Source organism: Melitaea cinxia, chromosome Z (genome assembly GCF_905220565.1).
Source record: "Melitaea cinxia chromosome Z, ilMelCinx1.1, whole genome shotgun sequence".
NCBI lineage: Eukaryota > Metazoa > Arthropoda > Insecta > Lepidoptera > Nymphalidae > Melitaea > Melitaea cinxia.
The window spans coordinates 7,310,106-7,327,095 of NC_059424.1; the positions used below are offsets into that span (position 1 = coordinate 7,310,106).

General features: G+C 31.8%; 4 protein-coding genes across 4 annotated transcripts; 3 read left to right on the forward strand and 1 right to left on the reverse strand.

Moving 5' to 3' along the window:
- On the reverse strand, positions 1-1,401 carry LOC123668548 (cytochrome b-c1 complex subunit 1, mitochondrial-like). Its single transcript, XM_045602281.1, has one exon. The coding sequence runs from the start codon at positions 1,399-1,401 to the stop codon at positions 1-3; it is 1,401 nt and encodes a 466-aa protein (XP_045458237.1).
- Positions 1,402-2,662: 1,261 nt separating this feature from the next.
- On the forward strand, positions 2,663-4,030 carry LOC123668549 (cytochrome b-c1 complex subunit 1, mitochondrial-like). The gene has a single exon (XM_045602282.1). It carries the CDS (start codon positions 2,663-2,665, stop codon positions 4,028-4,030), a length of 1,368 nt encoding a protein of 455 aa, XP_045458238.1.
- Positions 4,031-5,131: 1,101 nt separating this feature from the next.
- On the forward strand, positions 5,132-6,804 carry LOC123668550 (actin-66-like). Its single transcript, XM_045602283.1, has 4 exons — positions 5,132-5,232; positions 5,311-5,541; positions 5,768-6,059; positions 6,296-6,804. The coding sequence occupies exons 1-4, from the start codon at positions 5,132-5,134 to the stop codon at positions 6,785-6,787; spliced, it is 1,116 nt and encodes a 371-aa protein (XP_045458239.1). The 3' UTR covers positions 6,788-6,804.
- Positions 6,805-12,934: 6,130 nt separating this feature from the next.
- On the forward strand, positions 12,935-14,117 carry LOC123668552 (actin-like). Its single transcript, XM_045602285.1, has 2 exons — positions 12,935-13,278; positions 13,355-14,117. Exons 1-2 carry the CDS (start codon positions 12,935-12,937, stop codon positions 14,115-14,117), a joined length of 1,107 nt encoding a protein of 368 aa, XP_045458241.1.
- The last annotated feature ends 2,873 nt before the right edge of the window (positions 14,118-16,990 follow it).

The window sequence follows — 16,990 nt, forward strand, 5'->3', positions numbered from 1 at the left end:
TCATACTCGTAACCAATACATATAACTCCTAATTCTAGAGTAGGAGAGTAGATTTTCGGTCGATCCTATTCCTGCAACAACTGGACATCGATCATATATGTATTTTCCGCAAACGTTTTTCAAATCATTTGCTGTTATTTTGTCAATTATACTTATTATTTCATGAAGGTCAGAATAGTGCCCATTACGGAGAATATTATAACCAATATCATGACAAGTATAAACCGTGCTTTGGTAATTCATAATGATTTTGCTTTTCATCTCATTCTTTGCTCTTATTAACTCGTCGTCGGTTATCAAATAACATAGTCGCATCCATTCATTTTGTACTGCCAAAAGCATATCATCTACTTCATCCCTTGATGAAATATATTCGACTCCCCAAAGTCCAACGTCTTGATAATAATATTGAAATGTTTTGTAAGATTTACATAACCCGCCTGCTGAAGCAACACAAGCGAGGTGCACTCCATGAGTTGTTCCACTTGGTTGCGATTTGTCCCAGCCCCCTAAAACTAAGGCAGCAAGTTCCATTACGATCTTGTCTTTGTCACCAAAAGATGGACCTTCTACGGCAATGGCAATATGACCTACGTCCATTGAATCATCTCTGTAAACGATTTGAGAGCCTGTGTATCTAAGAGAACCTAAAGAAACACACTTTGGACATTCTGTTGCGATACAGTACTGTTGTCCTAAATTCATCATTAAGTCATGTTTTATATTCCCGACAGCCGCAAATACAATTCTCTCGGGTATAAACAATTTAGTTATATAATCGGAAATCACAGAGGATTTTAAATTATGAAGATTACTACTTGGACCCATCACTGTTTGACCTAACTGTGTACCCTGAAAAGCGGACGAATGTAAATAATCATGTAAAATATTAACAGAAAATCTGTCGTGCATTAACATTTCATCACGCACAGTGTTTTTTTGAATTTCAATTTCTGTATCTGAAAACGAATTGTTGAAGATGCAATCAAATAATATGTCAGCGACACATTTTGCTTCTGATGAAAGGCATTCTGCGTAATAAACTGATGTGTCACGAGTTGTGAAACATTGAAATTTTGCTCCAGTTTTTCCTATTTCACTTTCTAGATCCGTTTTTGAAGTATTTGTCGTTCCTTTAAAAGCGATGTGTTCAAAAAAATGTGTAATGCCATTTTCAGATTCGTTTTCATGTCGAGATCCAGCATCTATATAAAATCCAATACACACATTGTTACACTGTCTTTCTTCTGTTGCAACTGTTAGTCCGTTAGACAAAACAGAACATTGCGTTTTAGGAAAATCCCTTAATAATCGCGGATATACGGCTGAGTGGTTATTATTGCGTAAGAATCGAACATTCGGCTTTTGAATTCTTTTTAATGTTGTATACAATCGCAACATTTTTCGCTCTGTTTTAACAGTAAATAGAACTCACACGTTGATCAAGGTCAGTTCTACAAGGAAAAGTATATTTGAACAGGTACAACGTAGATAGATTGAGAATTAGTAAATTGATATAAGTAACAATCTAAGGTATGCAATTTAAATATTACCTAACCATGAAAATAAAATCTCCATTAAAACTGCCTTACAAGCAAAGACAAAATTACTTTTTTAGCTTATGATATGACATTATCAATCTTAAAATAAAAGTCGGAAAATTAATAAATTTTCAATAAAACAAAAAAGTTTGTATATAACGAATATTGTAATATAGCCAAGTAATTAATTCTCTTCAGTGTACATTATTTATTCATTAAGAACAAAAAAATCACATTTCGTTATTTTCACATCTTGCGGTAGTTTCTAAATTTTATTTCAAACTTTCACCGTTGAGTCTATCTTCACTTCAGGCTTGATTACTGTGATTGGTATACGGTTTCATTAGTATATAATATGATAATTTTGATTTATTAGCTATTGATCTTAATAAATGTAGTATAAAAATAGTCCAGTTGATCCCGTGCTTTGATTTAAGCATGCCAACATGAAAGCTCAAGTAAAAAATAGTATTTATTATTATGTGTAGTTTCAGCGTAAAATTTTTCACTTCTGTTATATTCACCCACCTATCCATATATATACCAAAACTGTATGTATGTAAATGGTTTGTACCTGTACATAGGATATATTTGAGAAAAAAAGCCGATAGAAGCCAAAAATATGATATACAGAATTTTTGGGTCTCTATCAATCTGTAGTTATTCAATTAAATTTGATGCAGTATTATTGCTGTGGGTCTAACTTGAAAAGAGGTTCATGTTTTATTCTCATACTTTGCTTAGAAACTGAAAACGTTTATACGGGTATTTTTTTTTACCGTACCCACCTAGAAGCAACAATAGGCTATATTTTAACAGGAGACAACGGAATAGTAAAAAATTCTGTAATTATGTATATTGTAATATACTCGTAAATCTAAATATTCTTAGTTCTAAATCTCTCGTCTATCTATTATCATCTAATCGTTATTTAGTAAAAGTACAAAACCAAATAGTATACCAAAAAGTTTGTATATAACTAATTGACGTTATTAAATATTTTATTATGAGTGTAAATTGTTCTTAGATAATTGACTTGTATATTTTCTGATATATATAGCTACTGAAGTTTTATTAATTTCAAATTCCTATTCCTAGATCTAAAGTGAAATTTCTTGATAATGATTCCATTTTATTTAATGAAGTGTCAAACAAGATTATTCAACAACATTGTACGACATTTTTCAATATCTGAAAGTTCATTGTCACAAATTAATATTGACGAATTAGCTAACGGTGTAAGAGTAATCACTGAAGAGTTGTGCTCTCCTTTGACCTGTACATCGATCATCATTCAAACGGGTTCAAGGTTTGAGAATAGCTGTAATAATGGTATCTCTAACCTTATTGAACACATGTCTTTGTCAAAAAAAGACATGCAAGAGTCTTTTCACAATAAAGGTATAAAAGTAAATTCAGTAACGACAAGAGATTTCCAAAGATATACGGCAATATCTCAAACCGAATATGCTAGTGACTGTTTGGAGGTTTTATCTAATATTATTACTGAATCTGAATGGGATGATAGTGACATAGAACTGCAAAAAAATATAATAAAGTCGGACGCTATCGATCTTGATAATAACCCAAAGTCTCTGGTTTTTGATTACTTGCATCAAACGGCATTTCAAGGAACGTCTTTAGGGCAAAGTGTAATTGGACCATCAACAAATCTAATGAATTTTAATAAACTTCATATATGTAACTTTTTAAAAGAAACTTATAAACCCCATCGAATTATTATAGTTTCATCTGGTGGGGAGTCGCATTCATCGATTATGTCCAAAGCGAGTTCGACTGTTGGTTATTTATCGGTCAGCGAATGTAAAACGGTAGATTTTGGATGCCAAAGGTATACTGGTTCACAAATAACTTACCGTGATGACTCTATGCCATATGCTCATATAGCTTTAGCTGTTGAAGTTCCGGGAGTTACTAGTCCAGAGTATTTGAAACTTTTAGTTGCAAATTGTTTGTTACAATCGTGGGATCGAACGCAAGGAGGAACTGATAGACATGGATCACCTTTAGCACGCGCTGCATCTACGTCTAGACTTTGTGAGCACTTCCAGACATTTTATATAGCCTACAGTGATGTCGGATTATGGGGAGTTTATTTTATAGGCGATCCAAAATGCTTAGACGATATGGTATCTAACATACAAGACCAATGGATGCATATGTGTACAACAATAGTACGATCTGACGTTGAACGAGCAGTTAATATCACAAAACTTAAACTAGCCAAACGAATGGATGGTTTATTAAATTCTTGCTACGATATAGGCTTGCAGGTATTGTACACATCTAAACGAAGATCTTTATCCGATCTTTATAATGAATTATCAAAAATATCGGAAAGAACGATTAAGGACGTGTGCTTTAACTATATATACGATAAGTGTCCTGTAGTAGCAGCTGTTGGTCCCACAGAGACTTTGCCTCATTATAACAGGATTAGATCTGGTATGTATTGGTTGAGGCTTTAAGGATAATTGTTATTTTATTATTATTTTTTTTCATTATTCTACTATCGCTACAAATTTTAAAATATTGTCAAAATAATAAAATAAATGTTATTCATGAAGAAAATCACCTTTTTACTTAAATTTGAAATCAATATTTGAACTCGGAGAATTTATTCTGTACCTAGAATTCTAGTTTTAGATAATTGACTTAACAGTTTTTTTTCCGTTTTAATAATTTTTTTATTAGATAAAATAAAACAGTTAATTTAAAAGGTAAAACAATAATTAAGAAACAAAAAACTATTTAATGGCCTATAGATCCTATAGATACATTCATAATTTTCATTTTCATTTTACTATTTGTACCAACTCGGACCGCAATATCTGATATTGGATTCATAATATTCAAACGTACTTACAAATAAGTCCATAAACTATTAAATGACTGCTATAAATGCAAAATTAAATTTTGTTTATTATTACTATACAAACTAAACTACATATTATAATGTTGCTGTCTTATGGTACCCCCATGGTACAGAGGGCCCTCGTGAGACGTCTCCATCCTCTCCTGTCATGTGCCTCTCGCTCCGCGTCCCTCCAACAAAGCCCGGTCGCTCGCAGCTCGGCGTCGATAGTCCGCTGCCAAGTGTGCGCCGGCCGGCCCCGCCTCCTGCTCCCGCGTGGCCTCCACGTGTACGCGACCCTGGCAGCGCTCTCCTCTGGTCTTCGGAGGGTGTGCCCTATCCACTTCTACTGCTACGTGCTCAGTTTTAAATTCCCAATTAAAGGAAATAAAAGGAATAAAGTGAAAAATTGTGAATACTGCATATCTGAAAAAAAATTGAGACACCTACGACTGACACTGACACGTACACATTCACCAAGTCGTGATAGAGCAGCGTGGTGGTTTATATCCAAGCCCTTGTTTTTAATAGAATTAGAACCCTTTGACTGAGAGTAAGCATTTTTTTACACTTAAATACAGTAGGTATAAGTAATGTATAATTTTAGTAATGTTTAAATAGAATCTATGAGCCTACGCTGTAATTTTAGTAGGTCACGGCTAAGTAAGGATATCTAATTTTAATTTCACGGAATTTCACTTCAACAAGATCTGTAATGTCTCCTGCTATAGTTTTGGACTCAGGATCGTTAACTACCAAAGCTGGATTTGCTGGGGAATCTTTTCCTAGAACAATAATTCCTACAACAGTTGGACGGTAAGTAAAAGAAATATTTCATTAATTTTGACAATATATTGTAAAAATTCATAATATCACATTTTAATATAATATTAGATTTTGTCAATATGGTCTCAGCGAAGGCATCTCCGACGTATACTTTGGTAAAGAAGCGATGATAAAGAGAGGAATTTCGAAGTTAATATGGCCAATTAAAGACGGAGTGATAAATGACTGGGAGGACATGGAGAAACTATGGCATCACATATTTTACACAGAACTTCATGTTGCGCCAGAAGAGTCACAGTTCATGATCGCTATACATCCTATGACTTCAGAAAATGATAAGTGAATATATATTTTTTATATGTATATTATCTTAACTTATTAATCTTTGTATTTTAATTATGTCAATTAAATGTACTTTTATTTTTGTTTGTCGAATTCATAAGTACCCACTTAAATTATTTAATATCTATTTTTCATTTCACAAAAATATTTTCAGATGGAATGAAATTAGTATCAAATTTGTTTCGTCATACAAGTATTAGTTTTATCATATAACTAATTTCAGAGAAAGAATGGCTGAAATATTATTTGAGTCTTTTACAATTCAAGAATTGTATTTGGCTACATCAAGCCCTTTAGTGTTACACGCTAGCGGCAGAACTTCAGGAGTTGTCTGGGAAAATGGTTACTCATGCTCGTATGCTTCGCCGGTATTTGAAGGATTTCCTCTAAAACATGCAACAGTTAGCTCTGAAATAAATGGAAATGTTTTGACAGACCGACTACAATATCTACTGAGTCAAACAGGATTTTTCTTTACGACTGCGATAGAACGAGACATTTTGGAAAGAATTAAGGTAACGTTATTCATGTTAAATTGTAAGATAGAAGTATACGATAAATATTTAAAATATTTAATTTTAAATCATAACTATAACAAGACATTTTTGTGATATCAATAAGCCGTAAATATGTAGTCTTAATTTTTCAACTCCATATAGTTATGTTGAATGACTAGTAGAATCACATACCTCATTTTATAATAATTGTCAAATTTCCGTCATTATAATAGCTTAATATTATTTTATTTCAGAGAGAATTGTGTTATGTATCACCAGACTATAATAAAGATTTAACAACTTCGAAACTTTCAAACGATAGCATTTCTTTTAAGCTTCCAGACGGTCAGAATATATTTCTAGGTTCAGAAAGATTTGAAGTCCCAGAAATACTCTTTCAGCCAAGTTTACAAGGGTTCGATTGTCTTAATATTGTCGATGTAATCTGTTCAAGTATTTACAAATGCGACTTGGAGTATAAAAGACTCTTCTTTGATAATATAGTAATATCAGGTGGAACGAGTATGTTCAAAGGTCTACCGGAACGCTTAAGTGTCGAGTTATCTAGAAGAATAATAGATCAGCCAGGAATAAAAGCGAATATCGATGCAATGTCTTCAAGAAGTGTAGCAGCTTGGACCGGGGGATCTATTCTGGCCTCACTCAAAAGTGTTAAAGGCTTTTGGATGACAAAACAAGAATATGAAGATGGTGGGGCAGAAAGAGTTCACTATAAATTTTATTAAATGAGGTTTGATAAAGGTTTTTTTTTAAATTTTTCCTCTATCGTCATTATTTGAATTTTAGAGTAATGAGTTAACGCTGTCTGTGTTCCAACACAATCTTCTTAATAGCGCCATCTTTTATTGGTTCTGTGAATTATGTTAGACTGGACACTAAGCTTGTCTACTAAATTAAAGTACTAGAGGATAGATGGGGCATACAATTTATAAATTAACCGAGGGATGTTACATGAGTTTCTTGTAAAAACCGACCGAACCGTTAAGAAAACGGAACTTAAATGCCGTGATATATCTATTATAAAATAATTCTGTTAAGAAGAAGAAAATATGAATTATGTGCACATTCAAAGTACATGAATCTTATATTTTTTAGGGTTCTGTACTCAAATTGTAAAACGGGACCCCCTATTACTAAGACTCAGCTGGCCGTCCATCTGTCACTTGGCTGTATCTCATGAACCGCTAGATAGTTGAAATTTCATAGATTATGTATTTTTGTTGCCGCTATAACAACAAATACTAATAATTGTGTTTGCAGGCAAACGAAGAAAAACCGACTTCAATTATATCGACAAGTAATACAACGTAGGTAGACGAAAAAATAGTCAAGTATATACGCATTATCAAAGATTACTCCAAAAGTTTTAATCGGATCTCGATGAAATTTAAATGTGACCACATGATTAACATCGACCTTAGATTAAATAAAAAATCATCAAAATCGGTACACCCAGTAAAAAGTTATGCGTATTTTCGCGAGTTTCCCCCGATTTCTCTAAGATCCCTTAATCAGAACCTGGTTTCCTTATCATGGTATTAAACTAAGGATATCCTTTCCAACAAAAAAAGAATTATCAAAATCGGTTCATAAACGACGGAGTTATCCCCGAACATACATACGGTCGAATTGAGTAACCTCCTCCTTTTTTTGAAGTCGGGTAAAAAATACAATAAAAGTAAATATTTAAGGGGCTCCCATACAACAAACGTGATTTTTTTTGCAGGTTTTGATCGATATTGATAACGGCGACTACTACTAAGTGAAACTTTAAAAATAAATAATTAAATTAAAATAAAACAAATCTTTAAGGGAAAATAACAACAATAATAACAATTTTATTTTAGATCGCAATAGGGTATTCCACTATGTTCGAAAAATTATTTCAAAATGTTGATTTTACACGCTTTCATGCCATAAAATTAAATTACTTTTTAAACCTGTTTTATTTCCGCGAAAACGCTATCAACCATTTGGTGACGTAATATTGTTAGCAACAAAAGTCGTGTATGACGTATGTAAGACCGAACTAGTCAATACGTCAAAAGTTCAATACCTTATACACATACTCTTTGTCGTTCAACGTTAACAGCTACAAATATTTTGTGTTTTTGTGTAAAATAATGAATTACAATAGCTTTCGTTGGCGTGTAGTGTTTAGCTGTACAAATACTAGAATTGGAAAAAAAAATTATATATATATATACTAGCTGACCTGGCGAACTTTGTACCGCCTTCTTTATTTTTTTCTTAAATATAATAATTAATATATCAAAATAAAATATAGCCTATCTTTCAAGTTGGATCGAACTGCACATGGTGTGCGAATTTTATTATAATCGGTTAAGTGGTTTAGGAGTCCATTGAGGACAAACATTGTGACACGAGATTTATATATATATATATATATATATATATATATATATATATATATATATATTCAATAAGGTACATAATTAAAAGTCGTTTTGTTATGGCAATATTGATACATAAAAATTAAAAACGAGTGAGTTTTAGACAACACGGCTTAAGTAAAACTTCTTTAGCTCCATCTAACTTATATCTCCATCTCATCTTCCGTTTGCCTCGCCAAATCACACTTTTTGTAATGCTCTCGTCGCACGTTCACTAGCTTATTTCTTTGAATTAGGTCAAGACTTCGTAAAAACGTTTCACTTCAAAAATCCTCTTTGACCCTCGTGGTATAATCTGCATTGACGTAAGCGCTTATCCCTTATCATCAGTCAAAGTGAAGTATTTTGCTTGTAAAATCTATCTATATAAATAAAAATGAATGTTGCTAAGCGCATAACTCGAGAATAGCTCGACCAATTCTGCTAATTTATTTTTTTGTATTTTCCTAAAGGCCCACGAAAGGTTTTATATTAAAAAAAAATCTGTGGTCACAAAAGTCACTGGGCAGCTAGTTAAAATAATATAAATGAATATACCAACCTATTTGATTACTATACTAAGAACAATATTAATGTTATGTATATATTCAGAAATGTCAATGTATTCGTTTCATGTATTGTGTTTAAATATAATATTAACGGCGTTGAAATTGGCAGAGGAGAGATCGTCCGTGATTAAGGTCTTTTCATATTAATATAATTTAGATGCAAAGCACTAAGAAATTTTGGTTTTATCATACGAATCTGTAGTAATTTTAGAGATCCTCTAACCCTTAAAATATATTATTACACATATCTTAGAATACGCTGCTCCTGTGTGGTCCTCGCGGTACGATATTTATATAAAACGCATCTAAAGTGTAGAAAAGAAACTTGTTTATCACTTAAATTTAAATATATAGAAAAGGTTAAAGATCCTTATTTTCTCATTTAAGACCATACAGTCCTTTGCATGAGAGACAACAACACTTATATGACAGACTAGCTGTACCCGCGACTTCGTCCGCGTGGTTATAAAATTAATAAATTTCTAATATAAAAGTAGCCTAAGTTACTCCTTATTACATCAGCTATCTGCCAGTGAAAATCCCGTCAAAATCGGTCCAGCCGTTTAAGAACTAAGCCGGAACAAACAGACAGGTAGACAGACAAAAATGTTATTTCGATATGTGTACCGTGTATACATTCATATGCATTTAGTAAAAAACGGTTATTTCAATATTACAAACAGACACTCCAACTTTATTTATTTGTATAGATTTAGTTTCATTGCAGTATGTAGGTTGCAGACCTGGTCTGTAATTTTTGTAAATCGTATAACTAACGTGTGAGAGACGGTAAAAGGAGGAAAGAGAAAAAAAACGATGATAAAAGAAATTCGTAGTAGACAAGCTGTCAGAAGCGATGAATACATAGATATCTGCCGAACTTATAACCTTCTGACGTTAATGGAACGCAGAGAGACATGGGGCTATTTATTGATATAATTCGTGGTCGCCTAGACTGTACGGAGCGCGCTGAACGCATTTTGCTGAACAACCCTTCGAGGCGCACAAGGGGACATCCATTAATTACGTGAGATATTTTTCGATTAGTTTAGCTGAATATAATAGAGATTGAGGGGAAATAATAAACTGTTCAAGTGTTCTCTAGTTAATTTATTTTAAATTAAATAAAATACAAAACAAAACCTAAATGATATATATGCCATGAGATTTATTTTAGCGGGCAGTATTGATATCTGCAATATTTGATATTTTTTGAAGTTGATGTGGGATTTTTGATTATTCCCTCCTCGGTTTAAATGAGATTTGGTGAGATTTCATTGGACACTTCCCCCCATTCTGAGCTCACGTAATTAATCGATGTCCCCCAAGACACACTCCTTATATTTATGTCCCGATCTGCTACACCATTTATGTACAGAATTCTGTACTTACAAGATTACCTAAATATATTTCAAAATAAAATCAAACGACAGTTCTTTAACAAACATCATCAAAATAATAACTAAAATATAGTTTATTTGTAAATACGTCATCACTATATATGTAATTTTTACTATTATTATCATTTTTATGTATCATTGTTTATATGTCATTGTTATATTACCTTCCAGATTAGTTTAATGTAAAAATAAGTGTTTATTGATGTTTGGTTTTATCGGCTTGTTTGTTTTGTTATTTTTCCTTTTTTTATTTGCACGTTTGTTAATTTTAAACGGATGGAATGTCGTAATTGGCTTTAATGATTGTATTTCTTGTTTCTTTTACAAATTTTTCTGTGCTGTGTCTTACCCTAATTGTAAATAAATAAATAAATAACAATTTGCTTGTAAAATAAATCAATATTGGGTACTAAAAAGCAATTATAATTTTTTTTTTGTGTCCTTTATCATTAGAGCTTAAAACCAACTGAGCACTTTTTAATTATTTTAACCCCTGAAGCTCTTTGGATTCTCTTTGAATACTAAGTAATCAAGCACCTTTATTAAGATGAAAGCATTATTTACATTTTATGACTTTTGCTGCGAACCAATACAAACATTGTTCTATTGTAAACAATGGGATTTCGTAATAACTTAACGAATATAGTTAGTCTATTTACGTTAAGAGAAAAACCATATACGATTGAAATATAATATCAACGTAGATATTTGATTTCAAAACCAGTTGGGATGCACAGGATTGCATAAGCTCGTTCATGTTTGCATGACTTGAATACTAGAACGATTTGAAATCTTATTGGATTTACATAGAGTCAAAATATAAGTTAGAGCCTCATTTTTGTCACTCAGTTTAGCCACAGCCCATGACCAGTGATATCAAAATAAAGCCGTGTTCCCATTGACAAGCTGAAATAATCCTCTTTCCACAATTTTCAAAATGAACGCCTCACCTATTCGTAAAAATAAAAGTACAATAGTGAAGGTGGTTAGTGAAGAAAGTATACAAGAGAGTTAAAGTAAGTTATAGAACATGTATCATTAGTAGGGTAGATGTCTATTATGAGACGCCTATAATTTTCAAATATGTCAGTTTGGTTTTGAGGAAACTAATCATCGAAGCAATTTGGTACCTCCGTCATTAGAAGCTAATAAAATTAAGTTATTTAAATTTATTGTCATTATATCAATTATATTGTTAATTTTACAATTCCTTTTCAATTTCATCGTATTTTCTGTGTAAAAAATAATACGAAGCTATTTTTTTGAATGTCTGCATTGTATATTTTCCTGATATGAGACACGTCGGGATCCCTAAAATAAAAAAAATAGCGTATTAGGATGGATGATATATAAAAATGCCATACATCAGAACTACAAAAATACTGCAAAGAAACAAACCAATGATTTTACGCTTTACGTTTAAAATCAGTCAAGCAAATGTCGCTTCAGTTGACAATCGTAAATATTCTCAAGCACCCCTTTAATTTGATTAAAGCAATTGCTGTGGTTTGTGGATTTATGACGAGACGTCCTGAATTATCAGTTTTTGTAACAGTAGCAAACTTCTATCAAAATATACTAAAAAGTGAGATACTATGTCTATATTAGGAAGTCATTTGCAAGAGAAGTAATTGCCGACTTTTATGATATTATACGATCTAATAAAAAATGCTAACAGTTACAGTTTTATGCTGTCAACAGACTTTCATAGTTAGATTACACTAGGTACAGTATATCGAATATTGCAATTTTCATAGTCATTAGTAACATCAGACTTTTTTATGGCAAAAAACAAAATGATATCTCATATTCGGCAAACTTAGTCTAATAGTTGCATCTATATTATGTCCTGATTAACACAATAATTAGTGCCACTGAGTCATTCAGATTATTACGATTAGGTGAAATATACTGTTAAATTAACATTGAAGTTATGGTTATGCTTATCGTAGGCAACACAAAAAGTTATTTCTAAGATAAGATATAGGTACTTTGTCAAAATAATTCTATATATTAATACATGAAGCAAAATCTTTGTACCCCTTTTTAAGAAAATTGCGAGGACAGAAGAGTATGAAATTTTGCACACTTATAGTTTATAAAAGAGAAGGAGTGCAAAATGCTAATATATTTCTTTTAAATTATGCATAAAAAAAGCATTAAATCAGATACATGGTAATATTACACATATTACCATGTATCTGACACACGGATATATATACTCTTTTTTTAATGTACAAACTTAAAATTTAAATAAATTAAATATGGTCGAATTTCGACCACTGGGCGACCACAAGTATATGCATAGATGTTCGATTTTATACGTTCTGGCTGATAAATTATAATATTTAATGTCTCAGGTTGAGACTGACATAAGTAAAGTTCATACTTGACATTGACTGATTTATTATTATTCAGCATTAGGCGTCAAGGGTCTGAAACAAAAAAAAAAATAGTAGAATTAACAATAATATTTTCATTTTATAACTTCTGTCACAATATCATGTATCATGTCTTTCGAGAAGCCTGCAGTAGTCATTGACAATGGTAGTTACAGCATCAAAGCCGGATTTGCTTGTGACAATCATCCTGTTTCAATTTTTAGAACATTAATAGGTAGACCAAGTAGTTTAAATGGCAGCTACGGAAACAAATATTACGAAGTTTATATAGGAGATGATGCACTTAGCCAAGATAACTTAGAATTAAGCCAACCAATAGAAAAAGGCACTATAGTGCATTGGGATAACATGGAAAGGATTTGGCATCAGGTTTACTACAAAGAATTGAAGGTTGCGCCAGAAGACCGCAGCGTTATTTTGGCTTGTGGATCAAACTCGAATATGGAAGAGAAGTATTTTCTTTTTAACTTAATGAAAAATATAGATACCAATTGTATATCAATAATAATTATGTCAAAATTATTCCAGAATAAAATGTTGTGAAGTATTTTTTGAAACATTTAACGCTCCAAGTGTGTGCATTCAATCACAAAGCGTTTTGGCAATGTATGGATCTGGAACTACAACAGGTTTATGCGTAGATGTTGGGCATGATACTACCGACGTGGCACCAATATATGAAGGGAAAATGATTGCATACGCTTATATTAATACTGGCTTAGCTGGTTCTCAGATTTCAGACTACTTAGAGAAATGCTTGTCAGGACGATATATCTTAAGTGATTTTAAATCACCATTAGACTATGAAAGTATAAAGAAATCTTGCTTATACATTACGGAGAATTGTGCTGTGACAAGAAACAATTACATACGAAAGTATAAATTACCAAGTGGTGAGGAAATAGATACAAGTAATGAGGCATTTATGGCTTCAGAGCTAATTTTCCAACCCGACTTGGTTAAAGGGGAAAAAACGGGTTTTGTACCATTACATGAGGCAATTGTCAATGCATCCTTGAAATGTGATCCGGAGATTAGAAAAGAAATGTTCGAAGCTATTGTTCCCTGTGGAGGACTGACTATGATACCAGGTTTTAATAATAGGTTACAAGTTGAATTGGAGTATTGCCTTTCTAGCCCTTTTAATATTCTATCATCCTCTGAGCAGTATGCTGTATCATGGCTGGGTGGAGCTACTTTTGCTGGTCTTTCAGAGACAATGAAAATTTGGGTGCAGAAAAAACAATTTGAAGATTACGGTGGAAGAATTGTTAGAAATAAGTTTTTTTAATGGTTTCAGTTTTAGTCTATTTTTTATTTTAAATTGTATCACAATTTTAAAATGTGAAAATATATATCATCACATAGTATAAAACAAAGTCGCTTGCCGCTGTCTGTATGCTTAGATCTTTAAAACTACGTAACGGATTTTGATGTGGTTTTCTTTAGTAAATACAGTGATTTCAGAAAAAGGTTTATATGTAAAATACATGCATAATATAGTTGAAGAATACTGATAGTTTTTGCAACTGTACGAAGCCGGGGCGGTTCGCTAGTATACTATAAAATGTGTCTTTCCTACAGTATTTTTTGTTGTCGTTTCAGAATTTTGCTAGGCAATAACCAAAACTGAACCGCGAACCATGCGTGTCATCTTTTTTTGACCGACTTCAAAATAAGGATGAGGTTCTCAATTTGACTGTATGTATTATATATGTATACTAGCTTTTAACCGCGATTTCGCTCGCATTGAATTTCTTTAAATAAAAAGTATCCTATGTTACTTCTAATGCCTCCAAGAATAGGTGTACAAAGTTTCATGAATATCGGTTTTCGCGTGAAAGCGTGGCAAACAAATAATTTTAATATTATATATATAATGACAGAAAAAAATAACAATAAATATAGAAAAATCCCAAACTGTTGAAACTATAGTCAATTGGATTGGATATTGACGTGACCGTCGATAATACAGTGCAACGACTGCTAGATGGCGTTGATGTACCTAAATTTTGAGATTTTTTTGACAAACAATTTTCTTATTTTCCGTAAAAATATTTTTTTTTTTCATAAAATGTTTCCTATATTACTTCTCATACCTCCAAGAATGTGTGTATAGTTTCATGATGATTTGTTTAGTAGTTTTCGTGTGAAAGCGTAAGAAACAAACTTAAATTCACATTTATAATATTAGTAGGGATTCGTATCTATGCTACGTTTTACTAGGTGTACCGATTTTGATGACGCGTTTTAAATAGAAAGCTGATGTTTGTCGTGTCGTCCCATTTAAATTTGACGAATACTTCTTGAGTTATCGCTAATCATATGTATTTAATTTAAAATTTTTTCGATTACACACGTTGTATGTGTCGATGTAAATTGAAGTAATTTTCTTTTCATTTGAGAGGAAACACAACTCAAAAGTAACAAAATTTAAATCCTTGGTTGTATGTAGTTGAGTGCGTGCCTGCGTGCATGCGTGCGTGCGTGTGTGCGTGCGCGTGCGTGCGTGTGTGCGTGTGTGTTTGTGTGGTGAGTGTGGAGAGAGTATGAGTGTATTTTAATATCTGCGCAATGGTAATTCGTAACATGCGCATGTATTTATAACTTTAGTAATTTAAAACTATTAAAGCTATCTATGACTGAAAAGAGATTTCATGTCTTAAATTTAAGTATAAAACTTTAATAAAATTCTTATTTGCTATTTTAAGATAGAAACTGTAAGGATTGTTTCTTAGAAGAAGCGTATAGATGAGTTTGAATTGAAGTTCGATTGTTTGATCTCGGCGTAGCTTCAATTAGGACCTACTTTAGTTCGCTTTGTAGTGAGAAAATATAATCGAATGTAAAACAGAAACAAAGAAGGAGAATAATAACAAGGTTCGGATTAAAAATTAATTTCAACAAACATGACATTGTTTCAATTTATGTATGTTAACAGTTTTAAATATTAACAGAAGTTTTTTATAGATTATAAAAAGTATCCTCATAAAAATTATTCATCGCATGTTTAAAATATGATCACTTCAGATTGCTTCGACTCGGAAAATAATATTATTAATAAATAACTGTCGTGTTCAGCACTTTGTGAATGCAAAGATTGAATAGGAAAACAAAAATATACCAAAAGTTTCTAATTTAGGTGATATTTTAGTGGAATACAGCTGAGGACAGCACAGCTAAATTTTTCGGTAAACAAAAAATAAAAAAAGACACATTGGTTTTTTCTTTTTTTTTATATTTTTAAAAATTTCCTATCACAATTTAATATTCGTTAAAGCTGCAAAAATACAAGCATTTTAGGTTAACGTTTAATTCCATTCAACGTGGGAAAGAAACATTTTTTTTCTAATAATCTTAATGTTTAAGTATAGTATTGACTGGTACTTATTATTTTACTGATATTTTTTGTGTTATAGTTTTATTAGTAGAGAACAGAATGTTAAATGTGGATTTTCTCAAACGTCACGGGGACTTATTCAAATGTGATAATTAGATACTAAAATAAAAGATTATATGATGAATGCTCTTGTATCGGTGTAGAGAGCTTTCAGTCAGTCACAAAGAAATAGTTATTCGAGTTTGTTACATATTAATATTATATGCGTCCCACGTGTTTTTGATAATGTTATAATATTAATGTTAAAATAAATTGATTAGCCGGTTTGTGTGGTGGGTGTGACAATACGAAGGGGTAAATTTTTTCATACCGTCAGATTGAAGAATTTCCTTCACATAATTGTCAGATTTTGACTATATTTGTGTGTATAATAATCTGACACGTTCGAGTTTTTCTAACCACCGATTTTTTTACTAATCTGATTGGACATTGAGCAAATAAATTATTCAGTTCAAGTTCAAGTTATTCTGACGCGCTAAAGTAAGTCCCAAAATCTCCGGTAGGGCTCCTCTAACATAAAAATATAATATTAGTAACATATATATGTTTATTGAAAAATTATGTAAGCAATCACAATGTTTCAGTTTAACAAATTTTTCACTCTCTAACTTACGTGAAAATCATGAAAAATGAAAGCAGAGAAAAGATAAAGAGATAAATATTTACGTCTTATTGTTAAAACGGTTATTGTAAGAAAACTATATCTTACAATGAGAAAACAATAAAACAAGCATGAGTATCATCAAAGCTTTGTATCATAACAA